The sequence below is a fragment of the Corticium candelabrum genome, chromosome 9, assembly GCF_963422355.1.
Source record: "Corticium candelabrum chromosome 9, ooCorCand1.1, whole genome shotgun sequence".
Classification (NCBI taxonomy): domain Eukaryota; kingdom Metazoa; phylum Porifera; class Homoscleromorpha; order Homosclerophorida; family Plakinidae; genus Corticium; species Corticium candelabrum.
In genome coordinates, this window is record NC_085093.1 from 2,745,003 (window position 1) to 2,761,241 (window position 16,239).

At 44.4% G+C, this 16,239-nt stretch overlaps 4 protein-coding genes across 5 annotated transcripts in view; 2 read left to right on the plus strand and 2 right to left on the minus strand.

Moving 5' to 3' along the window:
• The window catches only part of LOC134183916 (uncharacterized), a 1,025-nt gene extending 487 nt beyond the window's left edge, over positions 1 to 538 (minus strand). The window contains exon 1 of the mRNA XM_062651504.1: positions 1 to 538. This exon is cut by the window's left edge and continues 487 nt beyond it. Within this exon, the coding sequence (XP_062507488.1) occupies positions 1 to 408 (408 nt within the window). The 5' untranslated portion in view covers positions 409 to 538.
• Positions 539 to 553: 15 nt separating this feature from the next.
• LOC134183915 (putative methyltransferase C9orf114) lies at positions 554 to 1,952 on the plus strand. The gene has a single exon (XM_062651503.1). The coding sequence runs from the start codon at positions 668 to 670 to the stop codon at positions 1,760 to 1,762; it is 1,095 nt and encodes a 364-aa protein (XP_062507487.1). The 5' UTR covers positions 554 to 667; the 3' UTR covers positions 1,763 to 1,952.
• Positions 1,953 to 2,772: 820 nt separating this feature from the next.
• LOC134184627 (noggin-2-like) lies at positions 2,773 to 4,111 on the plus strand. Its single transcript, XM_062652363.1, has 2 exons — positions 2,773 to 2,896; positions 3,116 to 4,111. Exon 2 carries the CDS (start codon positions 3,133 to 3,135, stop codon positions 3,802 to 3,804), a length of 672 nt encoding a protein of 223 aa, XP_062508347.1. The 5' UTR covers positions 2,773 to 2,896; positions 3,116 to 3,132; the 3' UTR covers positions 3,805 to 4,111.
• Positions 4,112 to 4,735: 624 nt separating this feature from the next.
• LOC134184626 (thioredoxin domain-containing protein 11-like) lies at positions 4,736 to 13,609 on the minus strand. Of its 2 annotated transcripts, none has more exons than XM_062652362.1 (14): positions 13,441 to 13,609; positions 13,160 to 13,382; positions 9,326 to 9,472; positions 9,186 to 9,269; positions 8,996 to 9,089; positions 8,829 to 8,941; positions 8,703 to 8,765; positions 8,528 to 8,644; positions 7,267 to 7,803; positions 6,399 to 6,453; positions 6,183 to 6,337; positions 6,015 to 6,127; positions 5,865 to 5,948; positions 4,736 to 5,678 (listed from the first exon to the last, which is right to left on the minus strand). In XM_062652362.1, the coding sequence occupies exons 1-14, from the start codon at positions 13,581 to 13,583 to the stop codon at positions 4,772 to 4,774; spliced, it is 2,835 nt and encodes a 944-aa protein (XP_062508346.1). In that variant the 5' UTR covers positions 13,584 to 13,609; the 3' UTR covers positions 4,736 to 4,771. The 2 variants fall into 2 exon arrangements, with proteins under 2 accessions (XP_062508346.1, XP_062508345.1); XM_062652361.1 differs by having other exon boundaries at positions 6,015 to 6,083; positions 6,155 to 6,337; positions 6,399 to 6,484.
• Positions 13,610 to 16,239: the final 2,630 nt, after the last annotated feature.

Consider the following 16,239-nt stretch of genomic DNA (forward strand, 5'->3'; position numbering starts at 1 on the left):
CTGCGACGAGCTGCCCAGGTCTCTCAACGTTTGCTCTGCTTTCTCTCTTTCTTTTGCCATTTCGGCGGCTCTCACGGCCGCTTTTGTCGCCTCAAAGTAAGCTTCCTCCTCCATTCGCATGTTCTCCTCGTCTCTTGCTACTGAGCGTCCTTTCTCCGATTCTAGCTCGCGATTTCGTTCCGCTATGCGTTCGTGTTGTCTCTGTCTGAAGTCTCGCGCGTCCTGTTCCGTTCCGATGCCCATTCTCGTTCTCGTCAGCTCGGCGAGCGGCACTTCGTCGTCGTCGTCATCGAGAAGAGCGTCGACCTCGATGGAGAGTTGGTGTTCGCTGTACTGCGCTCGATATCGCTTGACGTTGTTGGGAGACTCGAGCCACGGCTGCAGGCAGCGAGAAACGCATGCACCCATTTTAAGTCACGTGCCTCACAATCACGCGTGCCTTGCGAACCCCACGACCGGTGCGCGCAGCGACCACCTACTTGTAGTACGTAGTGCTGTCAATCAGAAACTATTTGAAGACTCGACGACAATAGTGCAATGTCTAGACACATATATGAATAATAACTACACGTACTGGTGACGACTAGGTTCTTATCTTGAACCACATTCCTTCGACGCATGCGCAAGAGCGCTGTCATTGAAATTCGAACTGCAATGTGATGACGACATGCCAAAGAAGAAACGGAAGCTGTCAGACTCGCCAGACGATTACAGCAGCCAAGAAACAAACGTTCGTGCCAAACAGAGGCGGAAAGAGAAGCGGAGAAAGAAACTAGAGAGACATGCACATGAGCAACAGACAAGAGACAAGCAAGACACTATAGCTACTGATACGATAGATCATGTTGTTGACAAGACAGAAGGACGACATTTCACAGTATCAGTCGCTGTCCCAGGCAGCATTCTAGACAACGCACAATCAGATGAACTACGAACCTACCTTGCTGGACAGATTGCTCGTTCGATAGCAATTTTCAATATCGACGAGATCATAATATTCGATGACGGAGCAAGCATCGATTCTAGTGTCAAAACGAAACGAGATTCGATCGCTCAAATGGCGAATATATTGCAGTATTTAGAAACGCCTCAATACTTGAGAAAGCAGTTCTTTCCTATGCATCGTGATCTTCAGTATGCCGGATTGTTGAATCCTCTGGACACTCCTCATCACATGAGAGTCGACGAGGAGTTACCCTTCAGGGAGGGCATCGTGTTAGACAGACCAGTCAAACAAGGCAAGGGGTCATTTGCCAATTGTGGAACAAGGAAGGATGTCTGCATCAATCGCCATCTTCTACCTGGAACTCGAGTGACAGTCAGAATGACTAATGAGAGCAAGAAAAACCTCAAAGGAGAGGTGGTTTCTCCTAGTATTCCACGAACCGAGTTAGGTCTCTACTGGGGCTACACTTTGCGGATAGCTAATGGAATTGGTGATGTCTTTGCTGGAGCTCCCTTCAAGGATGGTTATGATCTAACTTTAGGGACTTCAGAGAGGGGCATCAGCATTGATGATCTCCAGCTGAGACCCTTCACCCATCTCTTGATTGTCTTTGGTGGGGTCAAAGGCCTCGAGGCAGCACTAGAAGCAGACGAACGCCTCCACGTTTCTGAAGTAGGTCTCCTGTTTGACTATTACGTCAATACCTGTCCCAACCAAGGCAGCAGGACCATCCGAACAGAGGAAGCATTGTTGATTAGTATGTCTGCCTTTAGGCCACATATCGACAAGTGGAGTAAATGTGTTTCTTATGCTTGATCGATCTCTCATTCTGACTAGCATATTGTCAAATTGCTCTGTAAGCGGTTGCATAGACGTTTGCTTTGCTTACCTACTCACTCATCCTCACTAACTCTGTTTTGTTTGCAACAAATAATAGAAGTCAGTACATCGACATGTCTAGCTTCGACTCCCTGGTCATAGCTAGGATGACTCTTTGCTACAGACATAGACCTAGTATCCTGCCATGATCCCACGCAGCATTCAGGGCTCATGCTTTGGCGCCAACATTTTCCCACTCGAGGTCTACACGCCCACGACGACGTCCATCATGCGGTAGCCACGCCGGCGTCGACAATTCGAGATCGAACCATCTAAACCGCGGCGTTCTTGGACGCATATTCGAGCCTCAGGACTGCAGACACCCGAGATGGTCGGATGTGTACAGATAGCAGATGACTAGATAGTAACCCGGCGGACGACCGTGTATGCCACCTATACATCGACCACCCTCGATATCTTCGTACGCGAGGATGCTTCTCCACAGGGAAGGCGCCGAGCGGCCAGTTCGATGTCGGGAAGCTGCTGGGGTGAGCTCGCCAGCGTCCTACTAATCACCAAATTGGATTATAATGATGGAAAAGCAATCTCGCAGCAGCGACCCAATTTGGGACTGTTGATTGGCGATGCACAAGCATCTAAACAAATCGATATGTCATCGCGTGCACCCCTGGTGCTTGGCATCAAATTGAGACATGAGATCCTAACCGGATTTGTGGTACACAAGCGGAGTCCCGCATCTCGGCAATATGGTTGCTAATTTGATGCAAATAGGTGCCTTTGCTCGATTTTAATAGTTCACGGTTCTAATCCAATAGTATCGACTGCATGGTCAGTGGTTGGTGAGACAAAATCTGTAGAACACGCGGCTTCGCGGACAATAGTTTCCTGGCACGCAGCAGTGCCCTACCTAGCACTGCTATACGTTTGCCTTATCACGCCCTCAGACGCCCTTTGTAGATCCAATTAGCTGAACACGTTACCGCATCCGAAAACAGAGAAGTCGCCAACTTATAGCCGCTCTCGTCTCGGCCGCATCATTTAGCTGCTCCGTGTCCACGAGTAGAGTGCGTCGAATTTTTACTGTCGTCGTCGCCTGCTTGTACTCGACAGGTAAGAGGCCGCATGGTGCTCGTCTACAGTCGTGCGGCATGTGAAATTCGCAGCGCGTCGAACAGGCGGGTGTGTGCATCGCAGTGGCTTCAGTTTGCTCGACGTTTAGTCTGTTTCATTGGATAATTGAGTGTCCGCGAGAATTGATTCGCGCAAGTCGACGCGGTCGTGCTCGCGGATTCGATTCCCTACGTTCTAACCACTTTCTCTGTATACTAGCATTTTTGTGTGCGACCATGCCTCATACTGCTCATCATCCCACACTGCTCATCCTCCTACTCACAGGTGCGGCAGGCGGAATGCTATCGACTCTCGGTCTGACTCATACCGACTACGGTACCGTAGATCCCGACAAGGTCTTCACGACCATCGATATCAGAAATATTACAACCAAACGACTACAACAACACCTACAGCCCAAACCGAAAAAGGAGTCTATCGACGACCATCAGCGTTTGAGCGCGCTGCATGATGATTTCGACTCGGAATTCATGTCCATAAAAAAACCGGCAATCAGTCACAATGAATCTGGACCAATGTGGGACTTTGCAGATAACCTGATTGACATGCTCCTCTCGAGAGCTCGCTCGATCAAGAAAGGTACGAGGCAAGCAAAACGAGACAATCTCGTCGGCACGTTCGTTCAAGCCGCTCGAGCTTGGCATCAGTACGAGACCAACAGAATGACCGAGTACCGCTGGATAGACCTGACCAGACGGTTCTGGCCGCGTTGGATCAAAACCGGTGAATGCTCGCCAGAATGCAAATCAAAAGGAAGCAAATGCCACCGAGTCGACGGACAGAGGAAAATACAACGGTGGCAGTGTCTCCGATTGGGAAGCGACCGACATTGCTTCTGGCTTCCCACGACTGTGAAACTAGTGACAGGATGCTGGTCGAGTTGTTGACACACAATATCAAGCCAGATGGTGACAGCAGCTGCAGTTATGACGATCTGTTTGGGAAATTATACATATATCCGTAAAGTTTATAGTTTGAACTGGCAGTTATGCGCGTACAGTGTAATAGCCGGATGATACTAACTCAAAAGTATACGTACTCTGCATACTCTACAGCATAAGTTTACATGGACCGCTTTACTATACTTATTAACACGGTTCTAGGGACTTAGAGAGAGACAGAAGTGCTCGTTGTACTGTACCGTAAACGATGGGCGAATAGCAACCGTCATATAATAAAACGATACGCAAACCACGACAATATGCCGGTCTGAGATTTTGCAATTCGCGCGACGTGTTTGTGCGTCTTCCGTCCACAAATTCGACTGGAATTACTGGATTGTTTATTGACCGCCTACGCAGGCATCTCCCTGCAGTATGCACGCGAGCAGAAATGAGCCCGAGGCGAGTGACCTATTAAAGCGCACGCAGAACGATGAAAACTAATTTCAACATGAAAGCCACAAAATTACATTACAACCTCGCTATTATGAGAAGACCTCAAGAGACAATGTTTGCTCGTTCAACATTGTTAGATGAATGCGACTAAATTCGTTTCCAGTGCGTCAGGTCTTAAACACCCACGTTACTCTCGCAAGACTCAATCAATCTGCTGGCTAACATCATTAAACGCGACCCTACGAGGCTATCAATGCACACAACGGCATGGGTCTCGTACAGCAGACGGAACAGCGCGTGATGTCCGCCTGTGCACAGTCTGCAACAACCTTGCCAGACAGTTAGGGACGTCAGGCACCGTCAGGGGTGCATATGTGTGCATGATGAATATTGATGTGACTAGACCGTATTAACGTCCACCTTGCTACCCTACGCCAACTCAAACGGAATGAGCATCGCTCTTTATGCACCAGACGCCAGATCCAATCTCAAATTAAGAACAAATTCAATCGCAACCCTAACCGTCAACTTCATTTGGTTGAAAAGATTTGGATAAGTCCGATAGGTCACTACGTCTGCCGGCTGCGAAATCGGTCTGCATGCGCGTCCACATTCTAAGCGCCTCTTCGAGTTCTCCTACAACGTCATTCGCTCGACGTTCTTCATCGGTCACACTGTAGACTCCCTCTTGAATGGCTCTAGTCGCATGTATCACCAACCCTACAGTCCGCTGCACTCTCTTTACCAGCGCCTCGTACCGCGATACCGTGTCCTCAATAAATGACCTGCTCGCCATGAGCTCGCTTGTTATATGGCGACACCGAAAGCGCAGCAAATCGAAGCGACCTTTAACCGAGCGGTACACTAACGTGATTGTTTCTAGTCTGGCGCGCAACGTGTTTGGTTCTTCGTCGATTGTCGCGCTTTCGTGCGTCTCTCGCATCGGCAGTCGCTGCTCTTCAAATAGTGTTCGAAAAAGTACCGCATTGGTTGCTACAAGTGCGTGAATTCTTCTCTCAAGCCACTTTACTTTCAGACTGGTTTTTGGCTTTCGGTCGGTTTCTGTGACAGAGGATTGTGACTTGAGGCATGCGCTCTGCTCGAGATCGAAACCAAGAGCGTCGATTTCCGTTAGTAATTCATCCACGCGTTGCCGGTACCATTGCATCTCGACTGATCGAACTATGATCCTCGCCAATAGAAAACGATTCTGACCTTTAAGATAGTCGACCAACGATTGCAAGCTCTTTTCCTTCTCTACCGCTTTGTTGCGTTCCTGTCGTAAACTCCAAAGTTTCGAAGCCGCCTGGTGGTGACTTCCTAAATTGACGTCACCCGGTAAAGAAAGATGGCGGCGAAGAAACGCCACGAGATCGGCAACGGTTAGAGGCGCGTCGCGTGGATACAACAACGGCTCTGTTTTCCTAAAAACAAAAACAGTACCAAACCTACGTGATTTGTTACTAATAAAGATGAGAGAGCCAGAATGCCGATCGTGACAGCAACGCCATAATAGATACGCATGACAGCAACACCATAATAGATACGCATGCCCTCGGGGTAGCACGCTTGTAACAATGCTGGTGATGAGAGTATATCCTTCAGCTTACCTATCAGCTAAATAGAGAACCAACGACGGATAAACAACGGGCTGAAAAATTCCACGTGGAAGGTCATTATCGTCTCTATTCAATCTGTAAAGAAGTCGTCACGGTGTTAGCTAACACGTTTGGAGGAGAGACGAGTTTGCACGCACATACCGGGCGATACGAACGTGATGGTATGACTTCAGAGCGTGAGATAAACGCAAGATGGCCGGAACCAGCGTGCTGCAAAACGCACATGCGGAACTGTAGTGCAACAAGAGAACATCCTGGGCAACAAATGAAGTTAGACTGACCGTCTGCGAATGAGATGGTAGCCGGTACCTTTGTCTTGTCCAGCACAATCTCGTCGAATGTTTGACCCACCACCTCCCACACGCAGCCACTGAGATGAGACGGCACGCAGGGAGATGTCGGTACGGATGCAGAGTTCAGTCTTGGTTCGAGTTTCGTGTGCAGGAACTTCCAGATAAACTCGGCTGCATTGAGTAGGAAAGGAAAATAGATGAAAGAAGATTTAGCATTTGTGGCATGTTTCACCTGTCGTGTCTTCTGATATTGGAACATCTTCGTCGTGTACAAACTGTGACCTGTTCTGTACAATACATGCATACATACGTACGTACCTAGGTAGGTACAATACCTAAGTACTTATGTATGTACCATACAACCGTGCACAGTGACACAGTGACACAGTGACACACAGTGACACACACACACACACACACACACACACACACACACACACACACACACACACAGACACACACACACACACACACACACAGACACAGACACAGACACAGACACACACAGACACACACACACACACACCACACACACACACACACACACACACACACACACACACACACACACACACACACACACACACACACACACACACACATACACACACACACACACATACACACACACACACACATACACACACACACACACACACACACACACACACACACACACACACACACACACACACACACACAGACACAGACACAGACACACACAGACACACACACACACACACACACACACACACACACACACACACACACACACACACACACACAGACACAGACACAGACACAGACACACAGACACACAGACACACAGACACACAGACACACACACACACACACGCACGCACACACACACACACACACACACACACACACAGACACAGACACAGACACAGACACACAGACACACACACACACACACACGCACGCACACACACACACACACACAGACACACAGACACACACACACACACACGCACGCACGCACACACACACACACACACACACACACACACACACACACACACACACACACACACACACACACACCAATCAATTCTAAACCAGACTGTGCACTAAAGTACCTTCATATCTGCGATCGTAACTACTATTCTCGGCAACAATTCGTGATCGACTGCCAGAGCTTGAGCATACACCCAGTGTTTATTAGAATCCATGTAGAAAAAACTGAGATTGTGCGAGCGTTGTCCCCGACAACCCAAACCGACAATCCTATCAAGATACGACACGTTCCCATCTTCAACGTCATCGTCATCGGGCACTGCAGCATTCGACTGAATAAAATCTGATTGGCCTTTGCAGTCTGTCAGGTGTTTGTCAAGATCATAGCACTTCGCTACATTTCCATCATCACTTTCAGGCAACTCACACCAATGTTGACCATCAGTATCTACTGCTGATTGAGAGGTCCATAGTTTAAATAGTGAGTAATAATAACATCTCAGCGAGCACTTATCACGCTCGACGTTCACGTCAGTATGCAGCCTGACATTCTGATCACATAAGTTATAGTTTGTGCAATAATGTGGCACCACGGTTGAATCAGTTTGCACCCAATGTGTTATCGGGCACGAATACAAAGCTCCTGCAATTCGTCTCAGCTAAACACGTTTATCAACTTTAACATGATTTTCATTACACTCAAGATCCCCTTATTCTAGTCCGTCTTTTAGTGTGGACCACGTGGCCTATAGAGGGTTAGAGAGGTCCCTACGGCAAACGTCGATCACTTCTTTGTGCCCCGAAATTTAGTTATAGTGACTGTTTCCAGCAGGGCCGTAGGAACCAGTCCGGCTGGTCCAGCTGGACCACTTTTTTCTAGAGTGAACTTTACCAGAGGCCTATTTCAGGGCCATAAAAATAGGTCCGGGTTTGGTCAAACCATCTTTCAAAAACTGTACTTTCGACAGTTGAAGATTGCACAAAACTTACTGTTAAAAATATAGGTGATTAAATAGCTAATATATATATATATATATATATATATATATATAGTTGAAACAAAAGCAAATTAAAGACAGCTCTCTTGGCAAGCTATTTTTAGACCACATCCTCTTAGCAAGCAATAGGCTAGACCACTTTCAAATGCTTCCTATGAGTCTGGTTTCCAGTCACATAGAGTGAACATGTAATGTCTGTATGACGTTCTGTAGTGCATGCTTTGAAATATGGATTAAGATAGAGGTAAGGGCATTTGCTTGAGAACTGTGGAGCGTTCCAAGAAACAGACAATTCCGAGTTACAGACAGTACCCGGTCCCAAGCTGCCCAGATAAAGAGAGTTTGAGTGTAATTATGGACACATTGGTAATACAATACAACTAACCATTCTTAGAAATCTGTTTGTGATAGAAGAGTCATTGAGAGGTAGGAACAGAATGACGGCCGGCTGCTTTCTAATCTTCTCTATCAAATCCAAGCTGTTCACCAACAATCTAACATGCTACAAGACCGGCATCACCCAATCGCTGATTTTCACTGTACTGTACATCATCGCCTACCTGTTCTCGATGGTCTAGTGCCCATTCGTATATGGCTTCTGGGGTCCAATCGCCATCAAACAACTACAACAAATGGAAGTTATGATTTGAAGTTAATGAGAGTGTAGTCGCTCTAGTTGCGCTTACTTTGTCTGGGCGAGTAGATCGGCATAGCATGATTGAAGGGTGATGTGGCATTTCGGCAACTAGAGCGACTTTTACACTCGATATGACACCGAATCGTAGCCCATCCCCAATATCTATACACATGATTTGAATACGGAACAACAGAGTAGGTGCATACTCATACTGACCATCCGCCAAGGCTAGCCTGGCAGCTCCGAGATAAGCCAAATACTCTCGAGGTTCAGGATCCAGTTCGAAATCAAAATATCCAAGTACAACTGTCTGGAACAGGACACACACACACACACACACACATGACACAACACCAGAGGACACCAACGGTCCCGATCAATATCAACGACCCTACGAACCACAAACCTCCTCTGATGACACAAAAGACTCGTAAGCCGCTTCTGTTGATACAAAGAAAAGCGGCCTAACAACAAGTCGTACGAATCGTGCCTCAATACAAATACAATAAATCAGATTGAGTTAAAAAAATATTGAAAATTGTTTACTATTTCATAACTTCTAAGTCCACCAATGTACTCCAAAAAACCCATATTCGACGAGAAGTAGACGACAACACGTGGATACACAGGAACCGAGATATCTTGCCGACACGTTCCGTGTAAATACCAGCAGTCAATAGCCACAAATAAAACCTGCAAGTGACACATACAACTCATAGAGTCGGTAAGCATCCGGTCCTTAACTATAGTTTGCGATTTCTATGCTCGAGACATTTGAGAACAAAACACATTGCAGCTGTTCAACACTGACTAGAAGGGTTATCATCAAATCATCACACGACTGTCAACATACCAGTTACCACCACAATACAATTTCACTTAAAATTGGCACTGCAGAACAACTAGCATTGAGACAGAGGTGGTGTACCCATCTGGTGTTACGATGGTGTATGCAGCGGCAAAGCATTTTCCCACCTAAACTCGTGTCACAAGAAAGGCTACTTGTTGTCTCAGTACGGTAAGATATTATGGTGGTACATATGGTTTTAGATCCCTCGTGCTCAGTCAACACCATCTGAAGACATAATTGTCAAAACTAATTTTGTGAAATTATTTCAAAACACGACTGGGTTTCCATCTGTTTGATTTGATTTTACGTACCCGGTAAATAAGTACACAATATGACAGACTACCACTGTCACTCAGTTGTTTGCGTTGATATTAATGACTAAGATGTCCTTCTAGGGAAGTCTACACGCATACATGTAAGATGGTCAAAACAATGTAATGCGTATGCTTGAAATCTTGCTGGTACAAACATGCAAGCACGAAACAAGACTACAACAGACAGACCTTCCTACAAACACATGCCAACAAGCTACAACCCCCTTGCCAAATAAGATCATTTGTCACATCTACAAACAAACCATAAAAAGCCAGCAGATCAAATGACACGTGGACTGTCATGTTTATTTCCTCGCCAAATCATCTCACTATAATTAGAAGGTAAGTGTCTCTTTCAGTTACATGTTTATATTTGTGTTGCCAGTTGGGGGTCACTTAGCACTAAGTAGGTGAAAGACTAACAGCAGTTAGGTGTACATAGTCACCACAAATGTCTAATTTGACTTTGTCAAGAGAACAATCTTGGCAAGTTATGGATAAACACTGAGAAGATTGACTTCCCATCATAAGCAGCATGACTCACTAGTCCAGCCTTGGAAGGTGGAGTCAATTAAATCCTCAAGTCAATACCCAAAACCCAAACTTAGAAGCTATCTGACATACTTGGTACTTGGGGGTGTATTTCTCTAGTCTGCTTTCAACTAAAAGCCCAGTATCTAATCACCACAGGCATCATCTCTTGGAGATGGGACACTCCAATGTCCTTAGGACCTAGACTGGCTGGTCTGAGACATTTACATAAGATTGTGTTCAAAACAACTATGTAGTCTATGGCTAAAATAATATAGACAGTACTGGTTCTAGATAGGCTTGCAGCAACCACAGGCCATGTTATTGTTGGTCACACCCCTTTGGTCTTTGTGGAGATTTTGCTTCAGTCACCGACCGACTGATGCTCATGACTGACCACAATTTTGCTTTGATCGGAAGTACCTACATGATTGATCAAGGTCATTGCATGGATGGTAAGGAATCAATGAGCGACTCAAAAACACTACAGAGCTGCGTTGCTAGTAATTTGCTACCAAGCGAAAACTAAGTGTTTTGACCATTTTTAGAACAATGTCATATTTATTGCCCCAAGCACCGTTTATTGCACCAGCAGCAGTGTATTGCAAGAGCTGCAGTCGAAGGAAGGGCCACATACCTGTAACTAAGTTGTTTGTTGAACAACAACATGCTCTTGATTAGTTCATGTCATTACTTTACAAGTCTTGGTTTAGCTAAATCAAATAAAAAAATTTGGTTACAATTGTAATCGCAATGGCAACCACCCGTCGTCATCACGATCAAAACCAATGCAACAGAACAGCAAACAAGCCAACTTTATGTTTTAATTTTGATAGGAAATAAATACATTAGCAAATATAATGCAACAAATAAAGAAATGAAACTAAATGTTGATATCAATAATTACAAAAATTTTGTGAAATCTGATAAGAATGAATGCTTAAAATATAAAATGTCAGGCCAACCTCTTTTGATAGAGTACAACGTTTGACCAAAAAAAATTGCCTTTTATTTCACTCTGGCTTATAAACATTCTTGTTTACGAGTTGAATGACCTCAATCTCAAGATAACTCTAAGTTTTCAAGAACCGGGTAAAGCCTACAGCATTCGTGATCATCAGTCATGCACTGCGTGTTTTTCCTGCCAACACTGAGTGTACAAAAGATGACGGTTGGACCGACATTCAACCGTAATTTGACGGGAAAAACAATTCTAGCTAGAACCGTGAGTATAGCATCTTATCATAGTAGTTAGTAAGAACTCAAGTGACACATAACTGCCTGATTTCTATGGTCTCTAATAAGGTACAGAGTTTGCATAACGATGCTTGGTATGAACCCATGATATTAAATTTTGAGAAAAAAGGATGTACTTGGTTTATTTATTGTCTGGTCAAGATTGTGTGTGTGTGTGTGTGTGTGTGTGTGTGTGTGTGTGTGTGTGTGTGTGTGTGTCACTGTGTGTATGTCAATGTGTGTGTGTGTGTGTGTGTGTGTGTGTGTGTGTGTGTGTGTGTGTGTGTGTGTGTGTGTGTGTGTCAATCTGCGCACGTGTGTGTGTGTGTGTGTGTGTGTGTGTGTGTGTGTGTGACGTAACTGTCAGACTACTACTGTATGACTCACAGAACAGCAAAGAAATGCTACCCACTAGTTGAAAACAGCAATAGAAGCAGCAAATAATTGTCAAAAGATCATCCAAATGTCCCCAGTAAAGCAATACAAAAATAAGACTAATGGACAGTTGAAATTCAAGGAAACAGGGCAGCTGTCTGAGTGTCAAATAATCATTAAATATTGTAAATTAACGATAGCACAATGAACATATTTTACTGCATATTTTGAAGACAACAGCAATAAGTCTCAAGATGCTGACAAAACCACACAAAGATGATTGAAACATAGACTGTCAAGCTTGAATAGAACGCCACCATAAAACCTTTATAAAACCTTAACACCATAACCTTCTTTCTATTTAAGAAAATACAGTACAGTAGTCACTCTCAGGTTGAACTCGTCCGATGTGCAACCACCTCCTCTTAACAACCAGCTTCATCATGCATCCAAAACACAAACTCGTATGGCAGCTAGCTCTCATTATAAACGAAATCTGATTTACCAGAGCCAGCTGAAGCAGATTTAGAGCAGTCTGGTCTAACGCGCGCTAAAGGGCGTGGTCTAGCGCGTTATTTGAATTCTTTTGCCCATGCTGTTGCACAGAAATTTTGTCACTGTTAATATCAACACATTCTTGAAAAACATGCCGATTGTTGGGTGTGTAATATTTGCTTTAATCCAACAATATCCATTTGCAGGCAAAAATAATTACATCGAAGGGAATTAATTACAGACGAAGAGAAAGAGGGTCTGAGTATACAAGGCCACACAGTGACACACAAAGACCTGAAAATTAAATTATGAAATGAATTATCTATAACCTGTACCGGAAGTTCTCAACAATCGCTCTCTTGCAAAAGTACTAATTTCAAAAATTGGTACACACAGACAAAGTCCAGCTCTGGTTACTTTTACGAACAGTTTTGATGAGCTTTAGAGATGGTCACACACCACAAGAGCGACTTCTATACTATACATTATGCACATGACGTCATTAATAATTAAATAACTAAATCTAATTAATTAATTAATTAATTAATTTAAAATTTTAATAATTGAATATGTATGAACCTCGTCTCTCAACTGCAGTGCAGCCTCTGCAAACCAGGGCGCTGCCTTGCGCGACTGCCCAGACCACGGTGCATACAGCATCGCTGCTACAGAGTCATGACGCCAAGTCAATGAGCGCAAAGCCTCCATGGATCCGTTGCGAATGTCTATCATATTGACTGAATCAGGCGGGAAAATGGGCGGCCGGTCATTAGGCGTGTGGACCTTCTCAGGCTGCTGAGCTCTAACACACTGGCTGTAAACGAAAGATGAAATTGTTTGAGGTGAGTTTGTTGGCTCACAGTCTGACGTGGCGCGTCCAAAGAGCCATAAAAACGGAGAAACATAATACAAGCATTGTCGAACATTCGTAGAGTTTAGTAAGAATTCTGCGCCAAAGTCTCGGTCGCTGTTCGTCTTTTTCCTGGGCTACAGCATCCAACATCCGTAGGAAGGAGGCGTGCACATTTGACTTGTGACCTATTGATATTAACTGAGACCTTGCTAACCAGACCGGCAATCAAGGACAGTATTTACACTTACCCTCTAGTGTCTGTAAACAACAATAAATTTGATAATATAATTTTAACTAACTTTCATTTAGTTTATTGGGTGGCCGTTTTGTTAAACTATAACATGAAGTCTATTGTACATTAAATCATCTTGAACAATAAACAAACATACAAATGAACAGATAGACAGACGAACAGATAGGCAAACAAACAGAGACAGATAGACAGACACACAGACAGACAGGCAGACAGGCACGCAGACAGCTGACCATGGCATGTGACAGACAGACAGACAGACATATAGACAAATAGACAGACAGACAAACAGACAGGCAGACAGACAGACAGATAGACAGACAAACGGACAGACAGACAGATAATTTATTCTCATACAGATTCTGCTTGTACATATGCTAGGATTTTTAAGTACAAATCAGTCCTTGCAACAATTTAGAGTCATTAATTAACCAATGGACTTGACCTTGAATGTCAAAATCAAATAATCTATCTAAATCACCATGATTAGGTGACAGTTTTGAAAGTTTTCTAAGGATAACTTTGGCATTGCATCTTTGCAGACTTGTAGAAAATCTTTTCTCCAATACGACATAAACATGGAAGCATTAAAATTGGCTTCTGGATTTGCTGACTGTTGTGACAAATGCTGCAAAAAATTCTCTGCCTTTGTGTCCCACCTCCCAAAATGTCCTACAAAAGGAACACATCTTGATACATATCCTCCTGAAACAAGCTCTTCTGAATATTTTAATTTTTTCTTCCCTTGTTGCGGCAGCATGACCATTTTCCTTGCTAGCCCTCCTAATAATGTTTTGGCTCCACGGATGAGCCAGGGACACATCAATATCCAAATTCTGTCCAGTATTTGGATCTAACATTGTAATGTCTGGACAGTCTTCAGTATCTAGTGATGTATTGATGTCTTGGTTCTGTTTGATGGGAAAAGTGAAAGTCAGACAGGCACTCACTCCACCCATTCAAGACTGAATTGTGAGACCACACAGGTCCACCCCATGTTAAAAGATGGTAGACAGACAGACAGACAGACAGACAGACAGACAGACAGACAGACAGACAGACAGACAGACAGACAGACAGACAGACAGACAAACAAAAAGACAGACAGACAGACAGACAGACAGACAGGCAAACAACCAGAGACAGTGTTTTACTCTTCCATAAACACATAGACGTATCTGTGGCTCCTGCCATCTCATACAGATGTGGCGCAGAAACTAACAATGAAATACTAGATACTATCTAATCAGACAGACAGACAGACAGACAGACAGACAGTTTATTCTTTCCATAAATGCATGGACGTATCTGTGGCTCCTGCCATCACATACAGATGTGGCGCAGAAAGTAACAATGAACCACTAGATAGTATCTAATCAGACAGACGGACGGACGGACGGACGGAGGGAGGGAGGGAGGGAGGGAGGGAGACAGACAGACAGACAGACAGGTTGCTTGTATTTAGTGTTAGAAATGTAACGTAGAGTTTGTGTTTCAATAAATGAAATTGACAGACAGACAGACAGACAAACAGACAGACAGACAGACAGACAGACAGACAGACGGAACGTCATCTCTAAGAAGTCATCTTCATTGACTGGAGTCAACAGAAGTGACTTTTATGCCACTTCGTTCTTTAGCCACTAGCTGACACTGAGCTAGAGCTTTGCACGTAATTTAGCTGCTTTTAGAGTTTCTAGAGTTTTTAGAGCTATTAGTTCCTTCAAGTTTTGTTTTGAATTTAGTTTAGTTCATGAACATTGATAGTAGTTGGACAGCATATATAGTTAGTTGCATTGCGAAAATGTATCATAGATAAAATGTTCAAATAAATGTGTTTGACAGACAGACAGACAGACAGACAACATAACCATAAATAGTTGTAGGTAGAACCAACCCCTATTGGCTTGGGTAGTATTTATTTGCTTTGCTTAGATGGTGTATAATAGTTCAATGTTTGAAAATATATGTAATGACAGACAGACAGACAGACAGACAACCACTCCAATCAGTGAGGCCATAGCAAGGTCTGTCCCTCCAGGAAAAAATATCTCCGACTACCTGCCATGTACTGGGAAAGTTCAACAAAAGCTATCTTCTGTCACTGCTTCTTCTAATACTCAGTATCTACTCGAAAATGCCCCCACTGCCAGAGATGCAGCCCGCCTACGCTCAACAACAGGTAAGGGCGCTCGGGCTTGGCTAAATGCTATCCCTACATCGCAAGTGTTCGCACTCAATTCTTGCGATTTTCGCTTGGCGTCCTTCCTTCGTTTGGGTTTGCCCATAGCCTCTCCAGCTGGACAACGACATGCAATTGTGGAGCTCTGATAGATGACAGTGGATACCATTTGCTGACCTGTAAGACTGGTGGCGGGTCGGTATGGTCTCACGAATCGATTTCGTCCGTCTGGTCTGATTGTTTCCGTGGGTTGCATATCCACCACCGCAGGGAGCCGAGGAGTCGTTATACAACCACAGACAACAGACCAGACATCGTATTTTTTGACTCAGACATTGGAAACAACGTTGACCTAGATATCTCCCTCGCCC

Excerpts from the sequence above, each read along its gene's own strand:
- LOC134184626 (XM_062652361.1), bottom strand. The coding sequence starts at position 13,583 with ATGTTGGATGCTGTAGCCCAGGAAAAAGACGAACAGCGACCGAGACTT. Across the intron at positions 9,270-9,325 it reads GACTTAGAAGTTATGAAATA|GCACGATTCGTACGACTTGT; the intron begins GTAAACAATTTT and ends ATTTGTATTGAG. Across the intron at positions 5,679-5,864 it reads GTTCTCTATTTAGCTGATAG|GAAAACAGAGCCGTTGTTGT; the intron begins GTAAGCTGAAGG and ends TTTTGTTTTTAG.
- LOC134184627 (XM_062652363.1), top strand. The coding sequence starts at position 3,133 with ATGCCTCATACTGCTCATCATCCCACACTGCTCATCCTCCTACTCACA.
- LOC134183915 (XM_062651503.1), top strand. The coding sequence starts at position 668 with ATGCCAAAGAAGAAACGGAAGCTGTCAGACTCGCCAGACGATTACAGC.